The following is a 21,143-nucleotide window of genomic DNA, read 5'->3' as shown; positions in this document are numbered from 1 at the left end:
CCTGAGGGGCAGAGGTGAGGTGGGGGTCCCCCATCTCATCCCCCTTGGCTGGGTGTGACAAACAGGCTCATTTCTCCTCTCTTCTTTTCCCAGCGTCACCTTCTGCGGCACGGCAAGAAAACCCTGCATGGCTGATTCCGCTCACTGCTCAGGTAGTCGCATGCCTGGGGCGAGACACGTTTGTGAGTTCCGGGTCGCTACAGATCTTCCCCGTCAAAGCCGCAGAAAAGGCAAATTTGCTGCCAGTGCAGAAAAGCTGATGAGGAGTTTTGTGCTTGTTTTTGTGCGGCTATTTAGTCGTTTGAGGACCAAAGGCCTCCAAGAGAAGCGTTATAAAAACAGGTGTTTTTATTAATACTAAAGTGAGAAGTGTAGAGTAACGCGAGGAATAAGTGCATTTTTTATTAGCGTCGACAGCTCTAGATTCGCCAATAACAGCACTTCAAAAGCGCTCGTGTCCGGGGCGCTCTGAAAACCATTAACTAATTAATCCGGTGCCAAAGGCTGAGAAATCATTTCAGGAGCTCAAGTCTTGGGATGTTTAATGAAGTGAGATGGAGCCTTTCAAGTGGCGGTAACGTGATGCTGCTGGAGAAGTTGTTAGAGGAGAGCAATTAGTGCTTTCCTGGGAAATACGGGCCGTATTTATTACAGCACCTCACGTACGCATGCGTCTATCCTGCCGCAGCTGTTCCCCCTGTCCTGCCGCAGCTGTTCCCCACTCGCCTTCCTCACTTCCTCTTCCTCACCCTTTCAGGCACGTCAACATCGGCAACCAATTCCAAGCGGAGCTTCCCGACCTCCAGGACCCAGCCCGTTTGGAAGAGGAGGAAGAGGGAGCGTCGCTGGTCTGGAAACCCTGGGGCGACATCGAAACCAACCCGGAGACGCAGGAGAAAGGTTTTTCTAACGCTTCTCTTCCACTTTCACCCCACCCAGGGATATGATGGGTTGAAAATTCCACCTTTTTGGGCTTCTCTCCCTCCTTTTCTTGCCCGCCTTCATGTTCGAGGGAAGGAGATGGCTGGGTTTTGGTGGGAGAGTGACTAAAGAATAACGGGCGACAGCGTCTTCCATGAAAAACGGGCGTTTGGAGCTGTCCCACCTCATCTGCGGCGCCCTCGGGAGAGGGGAGTTTTCTCTCTGAGCTTTTAAAGTAGAGCTATTTGGGATATCGGACTTTTTTCTCTGCCTTTTCCTCATCTCCGGTCTCTGCTGCGCTCGTCCTGTTTTCCCTCCCTCTCCTATCGCCCCTTTTCTTGAGGAAAACTTGACTTTTTCTTGGTTTTCGTTGCATTTGTAGTTACAAACCTGCTCCATTTGGCTTCTGCCAACACCAGGCCAGGGGGACGGGTCAACCTGGAGCTCGCTCTGCATTGCCTGCACGAGGCTCAAGGCGACGTGCTGGTAAGAAGCGGCAATTTCTAATTAAGAACGGACTTTGTTACTGGTTTGAGCTGGGCGTCGCTCCGAGTTTTCTATTGCGCGGGCCGGAATCTCTTTGCTGAAGGTGCAGGAGGTTCTTGGGTGATGCCTGTCGCTGCGTTAACGTCTCTTGGGCTTCCAGAGCCCTCTCCTGGTGCATCACTAAGGGTTTGGGATGGAGAATAGAATTACGCCCAAATGAAGGGATGTTAGATAAAAGCCGAGGTCTGCCCTCGGTGAGCCCCGAGCGGGTCTGCTTTGCTCCCTCTTCTTCGAAGAAGGGCTTTAACACCCCTCAGCATCTGCTGCGTCGCCACGAGGAGTGAGAATTTCCCTTTTGTCTCCTCCGGAAGAGGAATTTAAGTCTTTTTTCCCTATGAAATCTCGCAGGAGGCGGCAGAGAGGCTGCATGGTGGGCCGCCTCGGAGACCCGAATCCCATCCCCTGGCTGATTATCATTACACAGGTAAACGAGGAGAACAGATCCCGGCATTCCTTTTGCTCCGATTGAATTGAGTCTTAAAAATATTCTTTTGGGGTGGGGAAAGGAGAAGTTTTAATCCCTTTCTGGGGCTTTTGGAGGCGCGGGATGCCGATTCCAATAATTTGCGTGTCGCTGGTTAATTCCTAGGCTCAGATATTTGGACACCGGTGGAGGAGCAGTTGTTTAAAGAGGCTTTTTACATCCATAAGAAGAATTTTCGCCTCATACAGAAGCAGGTATAAAGCCGTTAGAGCGAGGCGCAGCTTGTTAGCGTGGGCAATTTTAACCCAGAAAGTCATATTTTGAGTTGCGTGTTGGAATCCTGTTCTTAGGACGCTTCTTCTTGCTAAAAAACCACCGGTACAAGGCCTATTTTTGCCCTAATGTGTGACCACAAAGGAATATTTAATACCTCTGGGAGAAAATACCAGAGATATTATAAGAATAATGACAGTTTAATGACTTGCTTAAAAGCACCGAGACCGCTAATCCCCCATAGGCTAGCTGGCTATGAAGTACATATTTTCCCAAATTCAGACAAGAGAGTTCTAGAAGTGCAGTTTTCCCCAGCATTACAAGAGAAGTTAGTGCCGTGTCGCTCACAGCAGGACACCGGGTAATGGCGGTGACAGACGGAAGATGTCACTGCGAGCCGATTGTGATGCGTGAGGTGAGTTGCCGGGCAAGCGATGACCTGCAGAGGAGGCCGCCGCCTGGTGACTGTGACCACCCCGGGAAGGCGGAGGGCTAGTCGCCCCGCACAGAGGCCCCGGGCTCAGTGTGCAGCTTGCACTGTGCAGTGAGGTCCTCGTCCTCCTCCCGGCTGGGCACGGCCGTCTTCTCCTGAGGTACCCCGTGTGCCACAGGGCGCTGACGATGGCTTCTGCCTGGGAGAGGAATCGTCACTACGGGGACCTGCAGAAAGCAGTCGCTTTCCTCCCCTCGCTCCTTGCTGATAGCTCCCTCAGGAGCAACGACACCACTCAGAGTGTCCACGGAGTGCTGCTCTTTGCGGATATCTCAGGTGGGGGGAGCAGGGAGGAGCAGCCACGGACATGAGCCGTGTGGGGACACAGCAGGCCCTTTGGAGCCCCTCAGACAGAGTGGTCATCTTGTCACTGCTGAGGTCTTCTGCTGGGACGCCCCCAGAGAGCGGGATGGGTGACCTTGGGCGGTCCATCAGGGCTGCCACCAGTGCGGAGCTGGCACGGGAAGGTGTCCCCTACAGGCTCTCGGGCCGGGCATCGTGGAAACAGCTGCCAGGTCTTTTGGCCCACATGGGCATTTCCTGATTTCTGGATGTCCCTGTTCCAGGTTTCACTGCGTTGACCGAGAAATTTGTGCAGAGGAGCGGCGTGGACAGAGGCACTGATGAGCTGGCGCAAACGCTCAATGAGTACCTGTGCGACATTTTGGAGGGTAGGAGCCGTGCTGCAGGACTGTGTGGCATCGGGCCGTGATGGTGGAGGGTGGAGGCAGCCTGGCAGAGGGCCTTGCTCTGTGGCTTCTGGAAGAAGGTGTCCACATGACTCTGCCTTTTCTTCCCTCTGTCCACAGAATTCCTGATTTTTGGAGGAGACATCTTGAAGTTTGCTGGTAGGTTCTTGGGACGACGATGACCTCGGGCACTGAGCTGTAGCATTTAACTCCTGTGGCGGCCGTTTGCTCTGCGCTCCTTCTCAAGAGGCTCTGTGCAGCGCCTTGAGCCAGCTCTTTGGCCACGCACGCACCCCTCCAGCAGTGCCCTCTCTCCAGTGCTGCAGCTGCAGAGGAGCGCTCGGGACAGGGGGTGTCACCGCTGCCAGCCGTCTGCTGCTGTGGCTGGCCCGGGATAGGAGAGGTGTCCCGGTGCCCAGGACATGGTCCCCCAGGACGATGGCCTCCCACAAGCCCATCTTCCTCCGCACGGCAGCTGGTTTCTGCTGTCTCTGCAGAACCAGACCGTAGGTCGGGGAGAGTCAGGTCTCGGCAGAGCCTTTACCTTCCCTCCCTTTCCCCAGGAGGTGCTGTGCTGGTGCTGTGGAGAACACCACCCCAGGAGGTGGCCAGGACCATCAGCCTGGTGCTGCACTGTATCTGGCAGATCCAGAAGTACGGAAGGCGTGACACAGATGTGGGGCAGAAGATCCAACTGAAGATAGGTACGGGCGCTGTGCCAGACGCAGCTGTGTGGCACTCTGCCATGCCACAGGGTGCTTCTGGTTTGCTGGGCTTCTGGGGCAGGCAGCTGGGGATGACGCCTGGCGCACTCAACACATTCTCAATGTCAACTCGGTTCGTCTATTTCTAGACGCCTGTTTTAGGGACTCGTGTCAGCGTCTCCCCCAGGAGGAGGGAGGATGCTCTACCCCTCCGTAATGCCCGTCTCCCCGCTGGGCTTCAGAGGAGCTTCTGAGCAGCCGAGATGCTGGGGGCTGTGGAGTTCCAAATGTTCCTGTGTCAGTTCTGCTTCTCCTTCTCCCCAGGGGTCTCTGCAGGGACCATGAGCCTCCTGGTTTTCGGAGATGAGAGCTGGCAACACTTCTGCATTTTTGGCCCGTGCCTGGCTGAAGTTCGTGACGCCGAAGAGGTTGCGGGTGCAGGTGAAGTTGTCCTCTCGGCAACCTGCTGGGAGCTCTGTGAGCAGCACCGGCTGAGGACCAAGCATCTCGCAGGCACAAGAGCTGTGCAGGCAGGTGGATGGGACGGCCTCGAGAGCCATTCTGAGGGCCTGGGCCTGGCCATGAAGGAGGGAGGTGTCGGAAGGCTGAGGAGATGAATGTGGAGAGAGTTGTAGGTGGGAAAGCGGGCAGGCAGGGGAAGGTCTTGTCCTTCCATCTCAAGGGTAACCGTGGGCTGGGCTTTCTTGCTTTGAGGGGTCAGGAGGCGCTGGGAGGGTTTGAGCCCCAGCAGCAATGTCCTCTGTGGGCCATGGAGCTGTGGTTGCTTGGAGATGGGCATGCTTGGAGAATGGCTGTCCAGCTCCGGTGCTTCTGAGGAAGCACTGCTGTCCCATCCAGCCAGGTGGGCTACTTCTCCCCTTCTCTGGGCAGTGACGGTGGAGGGCAGGCTCTGTCCCCTGGGAGTCCTGGGGAGGCCAGTGGCAGTGCTTTCATTCTGTGTGTCTTCAGGTGACGGGCATGGATCCGATGCCTTGGTCCGAATGCCAAGACGCCTTACGCAAGCTCGTACAAGACCCAGTGAGACACCGCTCAAAAAGGGAAGGTGAGTGCCCACTTCCCCTTGCTCTGTGATTGTCCCGAAAGGTGGGGCTTTGCTGCTTCAGGGGCCAGAGAGGAACCACCTCCTCCCTCTTCCCTCTGTCCGTTAGCACTCAGGCTGTTGGGCCTCCCAGGGCGGTGGCTGCTGCCGCCTCCTCCTTCCAGGGGAGAGCTCTGCCCTCAGCATCTGGAGGTGGCAACATGAGCAAGCGCAGAAGACTCTTTCTCCCCCGGTTCCAGGGCCAGGCCCTGCTTTGCAACAGCTCGTAGTCCCGTCCACCCAGCGACCACCTGCCTTTTCTCTCCTCAGGTGCCATGAGGCCTGCTCTTCTCTTGCCCAGTGACCTGAACGCCGAGGATGTGCTTAGGAAGTACATACCAGTCGCTGCTCTCGGGAAGGTACGGCAAGGCCACCGCTGCTGGGGGCTGCATTTTCGGAGGGCAGAAGAAGTGGTGCCTTGCAGAGATGGAGCTCTTACGGGAACAGACCAATCAAAGAAAATGCGCCCTGCGATGACAACGCAGGGAAACTGAGCCCGGGGGCACCGGTGCTGCACCATTGTCTGCGTTGTCCTCAGAGAGACATGGGTGGCAGGAGGAGGACTCCTGTCCCTCTGTCTTTTCCGTGGCTATGGTTCTGGGTGTGCCGCGGACACGATGGTGGGATAAAGGGGAGATTCCCCTGAAGTCCCTGGAGCATCCCTGAGGGTCTCCCCTCATGTCCGTACCGGTCCCCAGATGGCGTGTTAGCGGAGCAGCCTTCTCTCCTTTGTCATTTGTGTTATGACTCGGCGTCTGCCTGCCGCAGGCTGGGCGGCCTGCCCGCCCTTTTGCACTGAGAGGAGGATTTATCCCTTCCTCTGCTATTACCCGCTATCGCCAGCACGCCTGCTCTCCCTCGGTACTGGTGTGGGCAGTAAGAGCCCGGGAGAGCAGGCTGGTGAAGCCGTCGTGCTCTTGTCTTCCAGCTCGATGCAGGACTGCCCATGGACCTCCTCTCTGAGCTACGGCCAGTCACCTGCATCTTCGTCCAGCTGCAGCTTGCTGCAGGTACCAGCTCGGAGCATCTCAGCACCGTCCTCAAGGAGGCCAGCAGGGTGATGCTAGAAATCCTCTCTCCTCACAAGGGCCACATCAACAAAGTCCTCCTGTGTGATAAAGTGAGTGGGGGGGAACGGTGGCCTCCCCCAGCGCCAGAGGGTGGGCAGTGAGCGCGAGGGAGAGACTCCCTCTTAGGCGCTGTAGCAACATGTTCCACATCTGTCCTGGGCAGGGCTGCACGTTCCTCTGTGTGCTGGGACTCCCTGGAAACAAGCTGCCCTGCGAGAGCCTTCACGCCCTGCAGAGTGCTCTGGAGATCTTCAACTCGTGCTCCACCATGCTCAAGGAAACAGAGTGAGTGTGTGGCGGGGGTCGGCGGGGTGCATGCTGCCTGGGACGGCGCAAGGGGGCTTCCCAGAAAGAGATGTGCCTTCTAGCTTGCTCTCCCTTGTCCCTGGCAGGAAGGAGGCAGTGCCCTGAGAGGTGCAGGCAACCCCTGGGCTCAGCCCACGGCAGCCAGACGGAGTCCCTCCAAGCACACTCTGCTGGCCACCGTGCTGGAAAGAGCCCTCGTGAGGGCCAGAGGCCGCTGCGGCCAGAGGCAGGCCCTTCTGGGCCACTGCCCCATGAACGGGGATGGGGCCCAGCCACCTGATCCCAAGTGGCTGTCATCGCCAGGCGGTGACATGGCGGGCGCCTTCTTCCCTCTCTCTTTGCTCACAAGAGGGCTGTGGCCCTGCCCGTGCTCTGCCCCTGCCCCTTGTCCCTTGCAACCTGCAGATGTTGCACCCCTGAGCTCTCCACGTCCCCGAGACCCACGCTGGCAGGGCAGCACAGCCGGTGGCCCAGGCTGGCACCGAGGGGAGGTGTGGGAAGGGAAGAAGCCAGGCGGGCAGGACTGCGCCTGGGGCGCTGCTCAAGCCCTGCTGTTTCTCTGTGTGCCAGGACAATGTCTGTGGCAGTTACCAGAGGGACGATGTTCTGCGGAGTCACTGGCCACCCGCTGAGACACGAATACACAGGTATTGGCCTGGAAGGGTGCCGCGGGGCTGGTGGCACGGGCCACACCGACGCATGCTCTCTCTCTCTAACGCGTGCTCTCCCTCTGGCAGTCCTTGGCCAGAAGGTGAACTTGGCTGCCCGGATGATGGTGCACTACCCTGGGCTGGTGTCCTGTGATGCAGTGACCTACGCCGCCTCCCGGCTGCCCGCTTCCTACTTCAAGGAGCTGCCGGAGAGAGAGATGAAAGGCCTCAGGCAGCCTGGCCCTGTCTATCAATTCGTGGGGGTCACCGAGGAGAGGTGAGTGTCCTCCGAGACGGTTGGAAGCCCTGGCGTGGCAGGCTTTTTGCCCCTCTCCCCTGCTGTCTCCAGCTGCTGAGAGAGCAGGAGTGAAACCACAGGGATGGGGAAGGTTTGTCTGTCTTGGTAGACACAACCTGGCCTTGTGGGCTGGGTCTAAAGGGCTTTGGGCTGTGCTTTCCGTGCTGTGCTTGCTCCACCACGTGCCCTGGGAATGCTGACCCAAGGAGTTTTCTGTCCCAGCTGCTCCGAGCAGGAAGCTTTGGGCCAGTCTGGTCCCCATGGGGAAACGTGGACCATCGGGACACTCTTCCTCAGGTCTTCCTGCAGAAATCTCAGCTCTTCTGGGCCAGGATTTCACCTTCCCTTTAGAGGACGGTTTGAAGGTTACCACTGCCGTCTCTTTGAGACTGCGGGAAGACTTGAGCCAAAGGTGCCAGGTGCTTGGCGTCCCAAGCCCTTCAGGGACACAAGTCCCCCTTTCAAAGACGCTTGGTGTTCTTGGCCAAAGTGGTAAAGCTGTCTCCCAGCCAACAGCACGCCCTGGCTTCTTTCACGTGTCTTCTCCTGTTTCTCTGGGTTTGGCCTCTGGGGATGGACTCTTGATATGTTCTTCTGTCCCACCGTGGCCGCTGGGCTTCTTTACGCTTGAAGCTGTCGTAGCGTGTCAGCTTGAACTTTGGCTGGGAAAGCGTGCAGGGGATAACAGCCTGCTCCAGAGAAAAGCCGGTACCCGAGGAGCACCTCCTTCCCTACCACGCCAGGCTGCTTCTCTAGGTCCCCTGGCTTCTCACCATCTCATTGACTTGTGTTGTCTTTTCCCCTGCTTCTAGCATCTTTGGCGTGGGTCTTACCAAGAAGAGGTCGGAGTACGTCCCCTTGCTGGGTAGGTGGAGAACGCCTTGCTCTTCTGAAGCCCAGGTTCTTCCCCTTGGTAACTTTTAGTGCCTTGCTGGGAAGGGAGAGGCTTTTACCAGGGATGGTGTTGCCTGCAGCAGCCCTAAGAAAGCGCCGCCTGTCTTGGTCTCTGCTTGCTTGATATCTTTGGGTGGAAAACGAGGTGGGGCGCCTGCTGCTCCCTGCTGTCTTCCAGAGCTGGTAGGAAGGTTGCTTTCAACTGTGGAGCTGCTCACAGCCTGGGGGCTAAACTGATCCCTGTCTTTGGGGTCAGGAAAGAGATTTCCTTCTGCCAAATCGATGGAGAGTTTTGACGGTGGGTTCTCCTCCTTCTACTCCTCAGAGCTGCTTTCTTGGCAGCATCTGGGCGAAGACACGGAAATGTCAGGAGGCAGGGGATGCCTGTATTCACTCGGGGTCTTGCCGAATGTTTTGGGCCCTGTTGTGGGTTAACCCCGCTTGGCAGCTCAGCCCCACAGAGCCACTCGCTCCCCACAGTGGGATGGGGAAGAGAATCGGAAGGGTTAAAGTGAGAGCACTGGTGCGCTGAGATACAGACAGCTTAATAGGGAAAGCAAAAGCTGCACACACGCCCAAAGCAAAATCAGGCATTCGTTCACCGCTTCCCATGGGCGGGCAGGCGTCTTGCCATTTCGAGGAAAGCAAGGTTTCATCACGTGTGACGGTGACTTGGGAAGACAAATGCCATCACTCCGAATGTCCCCCCTTCCTCCTTTCCGCCGGATTTTCTTGCTGAGCACGGCGTTGTATGGTCTGGAATAGGCCTTTGGGCAGTTGGGGTCAGCTGTGGCGGCTGTGGCGGCTGTGCCGCCTCCCAGCTTCTTGTGCACCCCCAGACTGTTCGCCAGCGGGGCAGCGTGAGCAATGGAAAAGGCCTCGACGCTGCGCAGGCGCTCTTCAGCCATAACTAAAACCTGGTTGTGTTATCAACAGCGATGTTTGGTCACAAATACAAAACATAGACCTGTACAGGCTATTGCTGAATAAAATTAACTCTAGCCCGGACCAAACCAGAACGGGACTGGCGACGCTGCCTTAGCTACTGGGAGGTGCTGTGCAGCTCACGGCACAGCGAGGAGATGCTTTGAGTCTGTTTGGGACGCGGCTGCCTGAACCGGCTGCAGTCATCCCTTACAGTCTCGTGCTGGATCGCTGCGGGGAGTCGCATGGGGCCGGCAGAATCTCCGTGCCTGTGGGATAGGGGAGAGGGCGAGGGGGCTGCGCTGTGGGGCAGGCAAGCAGGTGGCCCCGTGACTGCTCTGAGGAAGGCAGAGGTGCCCAAGCGTGGACGAGCAGGTGGGAAGGAGGCCTGGGTGCCGGCAGGCTGGCCGATGTGGTAGCGGGGAGGGAAGCTGCGGTGGAGGGTGCCCGCAAAAGGGACGGCTCTTTGCTTTTCAGCACGCCCCCAGCAGCTCGTTCTCTGGTTTGTCTTCGCAGGTCGGAAGCAGGAGACTGACCTCTTTGTCAGCTGCTTGAACGCCTATAGGGATTCAGGCCAAAGGAACATCCTGGCGGTTGAGGGCACGATGGGCTGTGGAAAGAGCCACTTACTTGCTGAACTGGCCTCTCTAGGCCAGGATGCTGGCCACAGGTACAGGTTTTCCACCTGTAGCTTTGCGACGCTGCCCCTGCCCATCCCCTGACAGCTGTGGAACGCTCCAGCCCCTCTGCCAGGGTACCTGGCCCTTGGACTGCAGCCTCCCGACAGAGCCTCCTGGAGACACTGCCTGGGAGCACCTGCGTGCTCCGCTCCCGCCTCTGCCTCTTTGGGGAGTTGGAGGTGGCTTCTGGAGCCACGGCCTTTCCTCCTTCCCCCCTGGGTCAGGCGCAGATAGAAGGAAAGAGCCCAAGCTCAGTGCTTTTCATCCCACTCCAGACCCCAGAGACAGCAGGGCTGCCTGTCTCAGAAGCCCTGCTCGCCCTCGGCGTGTTTCCCAGGAGGAGCACGGGGGCCTGTGCTCTGGCAGGCAGACCGATAAGGTCTGGAGCCCAAAGGCAAACCCACCACTTGCTCCATTCTTGCCTCTCAGCCCCGTGAGTTCCTCTGCAGGGGGCACGTAGGGAGACCTAGGCCGGCGCTGCAGAGACACAGGCTCTGGACCCGGCTCTCCCGCTGGCTTGGCAGCAACTGCCCCTCTGTGCCCTTTCTCGTACGAGGAGGGAAAGGCTTGGCCTTCTGTGGGAAGCGCTTGGAGATGGGGGGCTGAAGAGCTCCCCCCAAAGGGCACCTCCGCCCCTCTTGTCTTAGAAGGCTGGGGCTGTGGGGAATCTCAGTGCCTTTTGCTTTTGCACCGCAGGGTGGTTGCCCTGGAACTGCTGGAGATCGACATGAGGCAGCCCTTCTCTGCCATCCGCATGCTGATGGCCAGGGCCCTGGGCCTCCAGGACTGTGAATCGCGCGGCGACAGGCAGCGCGTGCTGAAGACAAAGCTGCAAGGGACAATCGAAGAGAGCAGCTACTGCCTCCTCAATGACATTTTCGGTGTCAAGGTGAGAGCCAGAGGCCCCTGTGGACGTTGAGAAGGCCTTCTCCTGAGCTTGTCTGGGTCTGACCTTGAGTGGGCACGCTGCTGGGAGTGCCTTAGCTCCGGGGTGGGCATTGCGGGGGTCACAGTGTGCATTTGCCATGCCTGGGCCCGGGGGGCTCCCTGTCTGTGGGGCTGGTGTCCTGCGCCGCATCCGCAGTGCCCGGTGCCTTGTTCGGCACCCTGGAAGTGGCACTGGAGAGCGGCTGTTCCTGACCTCGTGCCGAGGTCACCGCTGTGCGAGGGGTCTGCCCCAGCCAGCCCACGATTCCCACAGCCAGAGAACCGGCTCAGCCCAAGCCCCAGCTCTGCAGAGACCCTCAGCAGAGGGCCTTTGCTTTAGGCTCTGGGTGGAGTCCCCGCTGCGGCTCCCTGCCCCTGTGCTGGGCAGAGGTGAGGTGCTGAGGCTGTCAGAGACGGTGGGCTCTGCGGTCTTGCGTGCTGGGTAGGTGTGCCGAGCCCCGGAGCCGTGTTTCTCCCTGACTCTGCTTTTCTGGCCAGTTCCCCATTTCGGACAATGTTCGCGAGATGGATGAAACTCAAAGAAGACTGGAATTGCACTCGACTCGGGTGAAAGTGCTGGAGAAGGTGAGCATTTCTCCTTCCTTCCCCCTGGGTCAGAGAAGGAAAAACCCTGCCGTCTGCGGGCTCTGTACCACTGAGGTGTGAGCAGGCGGGATGACTGCGCACCTGGGTCATGGCCCGTCAGAGCCTGAGAAAGCCCTCGCCCCCCCACTTCCCCCCGCAGCCCCACAAACACACCCGAGGACTTTCCTCCCGTAAAGTGTGCCCTGGAGGAGGAACAATGTCTTCTGGGTTCCCTTGCCCGAGCTCCCTCCTTCTGCAGGGCAAGTGATGTTAGGTATGACCCTCCAGTCTCAAAGAGTCAGTAAGCTTCCGAGCGGGAAAGTGGCTGGGGAGAGACTTCAGAGCATCCTCTCAAGAGACGGAGGCTAAATCTCGTCCCCTGCAAGACAGCTGAGAATCCACTGGATTCCCCTCAGAGCAACCTGCTTTTTTTCAGACCCTTACAGGAGATTTTGGCATATTTGTCATCGACAATGCCCATTTCATCGACCCTGACTCCTGGTTCATCATGTCACCCGTGCTCCAAAAGGTCTCCCTCTTCATGGTCATGAGCTTAGCCCCAGGCTACGAGATAACAGAGAGCTTTCGCAAAGCCGCAGCAGACAACGCCACGTCCCAGAAAATCACTTATCTTCATCTGGACAAGCTGAAAGCTTCAGTTGTGATGCAGAAAGTCTGCAAGGAGCTCGGAGTGGTCAGCATCCCCAGGGATCTGGTGAGGTAAGTTGGAGGCAGGGGAGCTCTTCCTGAGGGCCTGAACCTCTGCTGACCGTGGTAGGGAATCAGCCCCCCAGGCAAGGGAGCGCAGGGCCGCTAGAAGCATCCCGGACTCTAGCGAGTGCCAGGCGTGGGCGGCTTGTTATGCCTCACCCTGGTGGGTGTGCGCTGAGAGCGGGCAACTCCCGAGACACCCAGCCTGGGAGGTGTCAGCCTTGGCTGCCGCACAGGGAGGAAGGGAGGAAGAGTCCTGAGCCCAGCTGTGTCTGGGTGTGAACAGAAAAGGCCTTGGTCTGGGTGGCTGGGCTGTGGGGGAGATTCCCCGGGGCAGAGGTCCATCCTCTCCAGGCTCCTGAGGAGAAGAAAGGCAGGGCTCGCTGCTCTGCGCTTTGGGCATTGTCCGCAATTCTTTTCCCGTGGACTTCGGCAAAGGCTGGAGGGTTCAGGGGGCACAAAATCCCAAGGCAGTGGGAGGACGATCCCTTTCCAAAGTGAGGTGTAGCTGTGATGAAGATGCTGGCTACCCTGGTATGCCTGAGTGACTGGCCGCCCACCTGAACTGTGTTCCACCTTACTTTCCTTGTGCTGGTCCCCGACGGGTCTGCTCCTGTGCAGGTTCCTGATCCGAACCAGCTCAGGGATCCCATATTACTGCGAGGAGCTGCTGCGCTGCCTTCGTGCCAACGACATGCTCCAGTTCTGCACCCGGAGGCAGTCTGGAAAAGCAAAGGACAACTGGGAGAGCCTGATCAGTAAGCACCTTGGCTGCGACTAGCGAGTTGCTGTGGCGTGTTCTCCACAGCAGAGTCTTGCCCCGTTGTTCCCCCGTGGCTCTGGGCAGAGTCAGATCTTGGTCTGGCGGAGGTGCGGGCTCCTGTGCGCCTTGCTGTTGGGACAGGCAAAGCAGGGGCAGTGAGTTCTGGTGGCTCGGAGGGACCTACATTCTTGGGGCGGGGGTTGTGGGGCTAAAACACAGGGGAAATCCTTCCGAAGCACATGTGCTTGTGGTGTTTCTTAGGCATTCCAATGGGCATGCAGTTTAACTTGGCCAAAGGCTAGCTCACTTGAGAACAAACGCCAGCTTGAGGTGAGGGACGAGCCCAGGAAACTTGAATGCCAAACCGTAAATCCCCACAAGAGTGCCGGTAACGGAAGAAAACGGTGGTAATGCCATCCGAGAGAGCAATGCCAGCCAGAGTGCCGCGGCCTTGGGAAGAGCCAGGACTGAGGCCACGTCTTGCATTAGCACCAGCAGTTTCCCTGGCTGGGAACTGGTGGGAACTGTTTTGCTCTGCTTCATGACCACCACATTCAGGGCAGGCACTGGACCATGTCGGGGGCGACTTGTCCCATCCCAAGTGAATCGTGAAGCGCTCGCGAGCTGCGAGTCGCTTTGCGAACTGCCTTATCGGTGCTCTCTTGCTCCGCCCAGCATCTGCAGCCGAGGCTTCATCCCTCGCAGCAACCTGGAGCTCCGAGGCGGGGAATGACGGGAGGGTCTGCCTCCTCAGGCCAGGCGTGACCCTGGAGAACACCGCGCTGCCCATCCCCTTGAAAGGTAAGGAGCCGAGCGCCGCTCTGCCGGCTGTCGGCTGTGCTGGGGCTCCTTCCCGGGGCAGGGGCTGGAGGGAGGCCGGGCATCCGTGTGCTGCAGAGTCACCCTCTCAGCGTGGGGGCTCTGCTGGGAAGGCGGCTCCGGTCCCACCAGAAACAGGCCTGGGGCTGCAGGCAGCCGCTTTCCCCTCCTGTGAGCCTGCTGGCTGCTCTCCGTCAGCAGGTAGGAGAGAAAAGGTTATCCGTGCAACACTGAAATGGCTCCCTTTTCTCACCAAAACAAATACTTTGCTGGGAAAAGGCTTTGACTTGCCTCTGTCCCAACTTTGACGCAGCATCTGTGTTGCTGTTCTCTTTTTAAGTTCCCCAGCTAATGCTGGTCTCAAGGCACTTAATCCAAACCAAACCTCTCTGGCCATAGACATTTGTTATGAATTGTGAAGAAACATCATGCTAAAGTATTCCTGCTGTGAAGTGGCTTTGTCCAAAAAAAAAAAAAAAAAAGAAAACCAAGAGAAAGGAATAGTATTGTCTGGCCAAGTTAAGGCAAGCCTTGTGGGGAGCTCTGTGTCCACCTGTGATGTGGGGAAAGTTCTCTGTGTGCGCTGTTGGGCAAAAGCCTACTCCAGATCTGGTAGGGCACATCATGGGATGCGCATACCTGCTGGGTCCTGCCCTCCCTGCCCTCGGTGGGGGAGCATTTGTTTGAGCATCTGGCTTTTCCCCAGGCCTCATGGCCTGCGATTCCATCAGGAGCGGAGCCAGTTTGAAGATGCCTACCCTGGGTTGCGATTGCCCAGTAGGTGCAGCCGCAAGCAGAGGAGGCCAAAGTCTACCCCATCTCATGGGTTGAAACTTTCCAGCCTCTCCAGCCTCAGCATGGGGAAGAGGCAAGAGAGACGTGTTGTTTCTTCTTGACAGAGATTGCGCTGACTCAGCTGGATCGGATGCAGCCGCTGACGCGGATGGTTGTGAAGTTTGCAGCCATCATCGGGCCGGTGTTTACCACCCAGCTCCTGTTGCACATCCTTCCCACTGGCCTCAGGACCCATATGAATTCCTCCTTGGACGAGCTGGTGAGCGACAACATCCTGAGGTGGCTGAAAAACACAGAGGTGCCAGAAGATGTGCAAGATCCTACCGAGGGGCCAGCCACCTCTTCGCAGGTGGAGAGCAGTAAGTGGTAGCGGGCAGGTGGACAAGGGAGCTCCCAGCTGTGTCCCGGCAGGGCTCCCCAGGGCATGGTGCGCTTCCCCTGCCGTGAGGGGTGGCTGGGGCTCAGGCAGGCACGGCTCTTTGCGATGGGTTGTTCAAAGACCTTACGGGTCAGTCTCAAAGCCCGCTAGCTTTGCGCTGGAGGGAGGTTCCCACCAAGTGCCATCCCGAGTGCTGCTCGTAGCGCGGGCACGGGAGGGCGTGTGGAGTCCCTGACATCCTCTCCCAGCCACCTGATCAAAGATGCTCTCCAGGTTGCCCCGGGGCCCTTGACGGGCTTTTATTCAGCTTTGACTCCCCTGTGGCGCAGGAGGAAGCTCAGGAGGCTGGGGACTGCCTTGCCAAGAGCAGGGAGAAAGTGCTGGACGGGGCTTGCTTGGGCTGGTGGTGACATGCCCAGCTCCTGCCTGGAGCGCAGCTGAGCGCTGTGTCCGCGGGGCTGGGCTAGCGTCAGCAAGGCAAGCTGGGCCCTTTTGCCCCGTGCTGCAAGGCTCGGTGTGCAGCAGTGCTGGTTGGCTGGCAAGGGTGCACGCCAAGGCATGACTCTCGTGCCCCGGCTGCGACGGCCCTGAGCTGGGGCTGATGCCAAGGCCCTTTGCCTTGCAGGTGTGCAGAGGCCCTCTCCCAGCACGAGGACCGAGGAGCAGCAGCCTGGCGTCTTGGCCTTCTGCGTCCCGCTGCTGCAGAAGGCTGCGTACGAGCTGTGTCCCGGGAGGCAGCGAGTCGCCTTGCGCGGCAAGTGTGCCGCCTTCCTGGAGCAGCACGCGCACAAATGCAGGAGCTGCGGCCAAGGGGAGTTTGTCGCCTTCCACCACTTCGCCGTCACCAGCAGCCAGGACGGAGGCAGCTGTCGGGACCCTGCCGACGGAGGCGACTCATGCAGCTGGGAGGCCTTGGTGCTGGCTGGAGAAGAGCTGAAGCAGGATAGGACCCACGCCACTGGGGGTACGCTGTGCACCGTGCTCCACAGCCCGGGCCCTCCAGGAGCCCAGGGGTGTATGCTGGGGATCGGCTGGGAGGAGGTCTGCCGGGGACGAGCCCAGGAGCTGAGGACAACCACCGCAGACTTTGCTCAGCGTGTCGGCACCCTCGCAAGGGTCCTTGAAGCCCAGTGGGAGAGCGAGAGCAGCTCTTCCCCTGGGGCAGGCGAGGAGGTGTCTAACCCCCTGTTTTCTTTGCAGATGCCGCAGAGCAGCAGGCTTTCATGGAGGAGGAAACTGGGTGAGCAGACAAGGGTTTGATTCTCTGTAAAGGCAGGGGCCTCAGGGGTCTCCAGAGGAGACCAAGGAAGCGCTGGCATTTGCCTGCCGGTTGTGACTCTAGCTTAAGGAAGAGGCTTTCTGTGAGGTGGGAGCGGGGAAGAGATGGCCACGGAGGTGAGACAGTGCTGGAGGAAGCCCGTGGGCTCCTAGTGATGGTCACACTACCCTGGAGCAGGCCTTGCTTTCCAGTTCCTCGAGAGGAGCGCTACAAGATCTGCAGGCGAAAAGCCACCACAGGGAGCCGGGTGGTTTGCCTGGGGGAGGTGACAGAAAGCCCAGCTTGTCTTCTTCTCCCTGGCTACAAAGCAGCTGTAGGAGTCATGCCTGCCCGTGGGCTCGCGCTCTCTTTTGAACAAAGGGCTTTTGATGGCCTCTCTGTGGGGCAAAAGACCAGTGTAGGTGATGCCTGTGCATTCTTTGCTCTCTTCTTCCCCTGGGAACGGTGCTCTGACTAGTGTGGCGGAGCGGCTTCTGCCAGAGGGCGAAGAGACAACTGAGCTGCCCGACGAGACCGACAGGCAGCACAACGGCACACACTGGTGTGAATGCCGAGCCATCGTGGAATCGGTGCTTGTGCCTTTGGCTCGCCACTACGTGGCAATGGGCGATGCCGACCGAGCCTTTTACTACCTTCTGGAGTGTGCTGCTGCCTACCTGCACGTCTCCAACAGCTACATGGTGAGTTGCCTCGCTCGCCAGTGCCCACCGTGCACGGAGTCCTCTTAGTCAGCTGGCTCTGGGCAGGACAACTTCACCGCTGCAATAGGGCGTGCCTTGACGGGGCCTTGGAAGGGACATGCTGGGGTCAGAGCCTGACTTCTTCCTCCGGCTTGCCTCTTCTGTGGACGGAGACACAGGCCACCGTGCCCATAGCAGGAGGGGAATTAGCAGGGAGGGGATCTGAAGGAGCACTGGTGCCTGTGCTCTGAGCCGGCGTGACTGTGTTGGGGCGGGCATCAGCAGGGGGAGAAACGGGCCCTCTTAAGACAGATGCCAGAGGCAACAGGGGAGGACGAGGCCGGCCATGGGCTCTGCATCACGCTCGCCTGCTCTCTCTGTGCTTGCGCAAAGGCCCTCATGAAGCTGAACGAAGCGGAGGTCCTGAGGAAGATGAAAGCCACTGCGATAGCCTGCTTTGAAGAGGCCACCTTCTTCAGCCTCAAAGGGGAGGTAAAGAGATGGGGAGGTCTGGAGGGGTGTCCTGGGGGATGGAGCTGGATGCTTTCCCCGGCTGCAGGGGCTATCCCTGGCATCACCAGCCACCGGCAGACTCCGGCAGTCTCTTGGCCGACTCGAGCAGATCAGGGTGTTTCCCTTTTCCTCTGCAGGTTTGCTGGTGTATGCAACGCCTTCAGCTGGCAGAGAAAATGATGAGGCAGGCTTTGAGCTTGCTCAGAAGGAACTTCCCCGAGACCTTCCTTGGCGCCTTTGTCAAGGCTCAGGTGGAAAAGTCGCCTTGTGTCGCTTACGTGAGAAGAGCAGCCTGCCTTCTGCAGAAGGGCCGGTAAGGAGCAGAACTGAGAACCTAGGGGAGGAAGAGCCATTTCCTACCTGGTCCCAGACCTGCCTGGGCTTGAGGCCACACGTGACCTGACGCACGGCCCTTACAGGACCGAGGGGTTAAGGAGCGATATGCGGGTGGAATGGGGAACGACAGAGCCCCACACTCCCTCCCCCCTGCACGCTCCTTCCCCCCTGGGTAAAAAGCAGCTCACAGCCGGGGCTGTGCCTGCCGGCACGCGTCGACGGCGGCAGGGCCTTGGTGGTGGCTGGGGACAGAGAGCTGCAAACAGGGAGTAGAGGCTGACGAGGGGCAGGGCTCAGGAGACTGGGAAGGAGCAGTGGGTGGGGGTGAGGTGTGAGAGCGAGGAAGCTCAGAGGGCGATAACCCTTTTCTTGCCGGTTCCCAGCTTTGCTTGGGCCCCCGGGCGCTGTAGCGCCAACGCGCCCTCTCGAGCGGTCAGCTTCCCCTGGCGGCACTGCTTTGTTTGCCCCCTTCCTCTCCATCAGCTCCCTTTCCTCCCAGGAGGTGCGACTGGCTTGTCCGCCGCCCTGCTTTCCCCCAGCCCTGGCTGATTTAGCGCTGTACAGCGAGAGCCTCTGGGCCCAGCAGTTTCTCTCGTGCAGCAGGATGAAGAGGCTGGCCTGGCTGCTGCAGCAGAGCTGCTGCCTTTCCTTACTGGAGCGCCTCTTCAGCCTGGAGGGCACTTCCAGCGGACGGAGGTTCTCCCGCCTGGCAGCGCGCATGAAGGCCAACACGGACAGGGCGTTGGACTCCTGTTGGACAGCAGAACTCCCGCCACGCACAGACTTAGGACACAGACAGATGCCAGCACAGACGCAGACACAGGTACAATTGGGCACACAGGCACCGTACAGAGACCTTCACAGACGCCGGCACCAATACAGGCAGGGACACCCGTACTGATACCATCAGAGATACCACCGCCCATTCCGTTGCAGGTGCAGATGCCGTTGTAGAGGCCGTGGCAGACACAGATACCGCTGCAGACGCCCTTGCAGAAACCAGGTAGTCTTTCAGATGCAACTGCAGACGGAGATGCCATGGGAGAGACAGATGCCACACCAGATACCCTTTCGTGCGCCACTGCAGATGTAGACAAGACTACATCAATGATGTAGACATCCGATGTAGACAAGACTACTACTCTGTCACCAGAGCTGTATATTTGTTTTCCAAATAAAATGGTTCTTATTAAAACTCAGGAGTTCTGTTCTCCGCCATACAACTCTGCAATGACCAAGTCAAGTGGTATCGCCAGAGCGTTTCAACCTACTAGACTTCAGGAGACATTGATTAGCATTTGTAAAGCAACTTGACAGTGTTTTGGAGGGCTACAAAAGTAGAATTTGTAATGGCATGTTGCAGTTCCTTCTTTGTTGGATGGAGGAGTCAATATTAGTACAATTAGCCACTTCCCATCCCAAGCAGTTTTGAAAGAATCCAGCGTGTTTTGAAAGAATCGGGGAAGGAAGGCGCTTCCTTGTGTTTCAAGCCTCTTCTGTCAAGGTACATTGGTACTGAAGTTCAAAAATAAGCACACGTATTATGTGAGTTATCTCTGAAATAAGTCCGTTCACTGACAGAGAGCCGCCACAGTTTCTATTGTAATTTCACCAAAGACACCAAAGAGTAAGACATTTGTCAATGTCAGGCAGAGTTTGCCTTTGGTGAAGCCGAGTTGGCTGTCACCAATCACCTCCCTATTTCCCATGTGCCTTAGTAGCGTTTCCAGGAGGATCTGCTCCATGACCTTGCCAGGCACAGAGGTGAGACTGACCGGCCTGTAGTTCCCTGGGTCTTCCTTTTTTCCCTTTTTGAAAATGGGCGTTCTGTTTCCCCTTTTCCAATCAGCAGGAACTTCACCAGGCTGCCACGACTTCTCAAATATAATGGAAAGAGGCTTGGCGACTTCATCTGACAGCTCCCTCAGGACCCGTGGATGGATTTCATCTGGTCCCATGGACTTATGCACCTTCAGGTTCCTCAGATGGTCCTGAACCTGATCTTCTCCTACAGTGGGCGCTGCTTCATTCTCATAGACCCTGCTTTTGCATCCTGCAACTTGGGTGGTGTGGGTGGAGCCCTTGCTGGTGAAGGCCGAGGCGAGAAAGTCATTCAGCATCTCAGCCTTCTCCGTGTCCTGGGTGACCAGGTCTCCTGTGTCCTTCCTGAGAGGGCCCACACCTTCCCTAGTCTTGCCTGTACCCGTGACGTACTCATAGGAGTTTTTCTTGTTATCCTTGATGCCCCTAGCCAGATTTAACCAGGCTGGGAAGTTTTCAAGTGACGTCCCTGACCCCGGCCCCGGGGAGGCAGCATACCTCCCTGTCAAGAGGGTCTGCGCGGCATATTGGGCCTACTACTATAACCCGCCTCTTCTCCCTTGCAGAGGCAGTTTTTAAACTGGGGGTAGGCCTTGCTGGTCCCGGCATCTCTTCTGGTGTAGCCAAACCATCTTCCATGCCATCCATGGGCTGGCCTCCCTCCTCAAGAGCCTCATACCTGTTGTGCAGAGGCACCTGGTCGGGGGATGTGGGCAAGGAGGGAGTTCGCTTCCCTCCCCTCGTAGGGACTAGCCTCCATTCACTGGCCTCCTTTTGGCCACTGCCTTCAGTGGCAGGGCGAAGGGACCAGATCTCCTTCAGCTCGGGGTTTTTTTGGGGGCTCTTCTGGTTTTTGACTCAGGGAGGTCAGAGTCTGCTTCCACCAATCCATTCCTTTCTCACTCTCCCTGATGCTCCGCAGCCCTTCTGTTTCCTCTTTCAGCTCTGCTGCCAGGCTGAGCAGATCATCCCCCTGGTGGCACCTCACGCAGCTGTCACCTCTTCTACCACCCACCAGCCCTGGGAGATTAAGGCACTCTCTGCAGCCGGCGACCTGGGGGGCTGCGTGCTTCCAGGGGAGCTCAGTTGGTACGGCCACGTCTGCTCTGGCAGGTGCAGCAGATGCGGGAAGCTGCGTCCTTCAGTTGGAGACCATGGCTGACCTTCCCCCCCGAGCGTCCTGCGCCCTTCCACGCGAACTGACGCGCCATGCCCTGTCTGCCCGCCCTGTTCCCCGCACTCCCTTGGGCCGCCTTTGAAGGGGCTGGGGGCTGGCCGCTGCTGCTGCAGGCTCACTTGCCTCAGCCAGTGACCGTTGGTGGCGGTTACGCCTCCTTTAAACCTGCCGCTGCTGCTGCAGGCTCCGCCCCGGCCTCGTCAGACGCTCTCGCATCAGCTGTCAGCTGCGGGCTCCCTGCGGGTCCCTGCCACTGCCCGGTCTTCTCCCGGCCTCAGAAAAACTCGGAAAAAGCCCCTTTTCGCCACCATTGCCCGGCTCTGCTGCCGACGTGCCAGCACCGGAGCTGTTTGCCTCGGCGAGTGACCTGTGCTTGTAGATTTGCTG

General features: G+C 58.3%; 1 protein-coding gene across 1 annotated transcript; it reads left to right on the top strand.

The window, feature by feature from the left end:
- Positions 1-2,911: 2,911 nt before the first annotated feature.
- Positions 2,912-7,444, top strand: LOC128917641 (adenylate cyclase type 10-like; the record flags this gene model as incomplete). Its single annotated transcript, XM_054220988.1, has 7 exons — positions 2,912-2,933; positions 3,224-3,328; positions 3,467-3,498; positions 6,240-6,269; positions 6,383-6,504; positions 7,096-7,172; positions 7,263-7,444. Coding segments are annotated over 7 exons (570 nt in total), but the record flags the coding sequence as incomplete, so codon positions are not given.
- Between the last annotated feature and the right edge of the window lie 13,699 nt (positions 7,445-21,143).

This window comes from Rissa tridactyla, chromosome 14 (assembly GCF_028500815.1).
Source record: "Rissa tridactyla isolate bRisTri1 chromosome 14, bRisTri1.patW.cur.20221130, whole genome shotgun sequence".
Lineage (NCBI taxonomy): Eukaryota > Metazoa > Chordata > Aves > Charadriiformes > Laridae > Rissa > Rissa tridactyla.
Note: the sequence above shows the minus strand (reverse complement) of the source record. Positions and strands in the feature narration are given on the sequence as shown.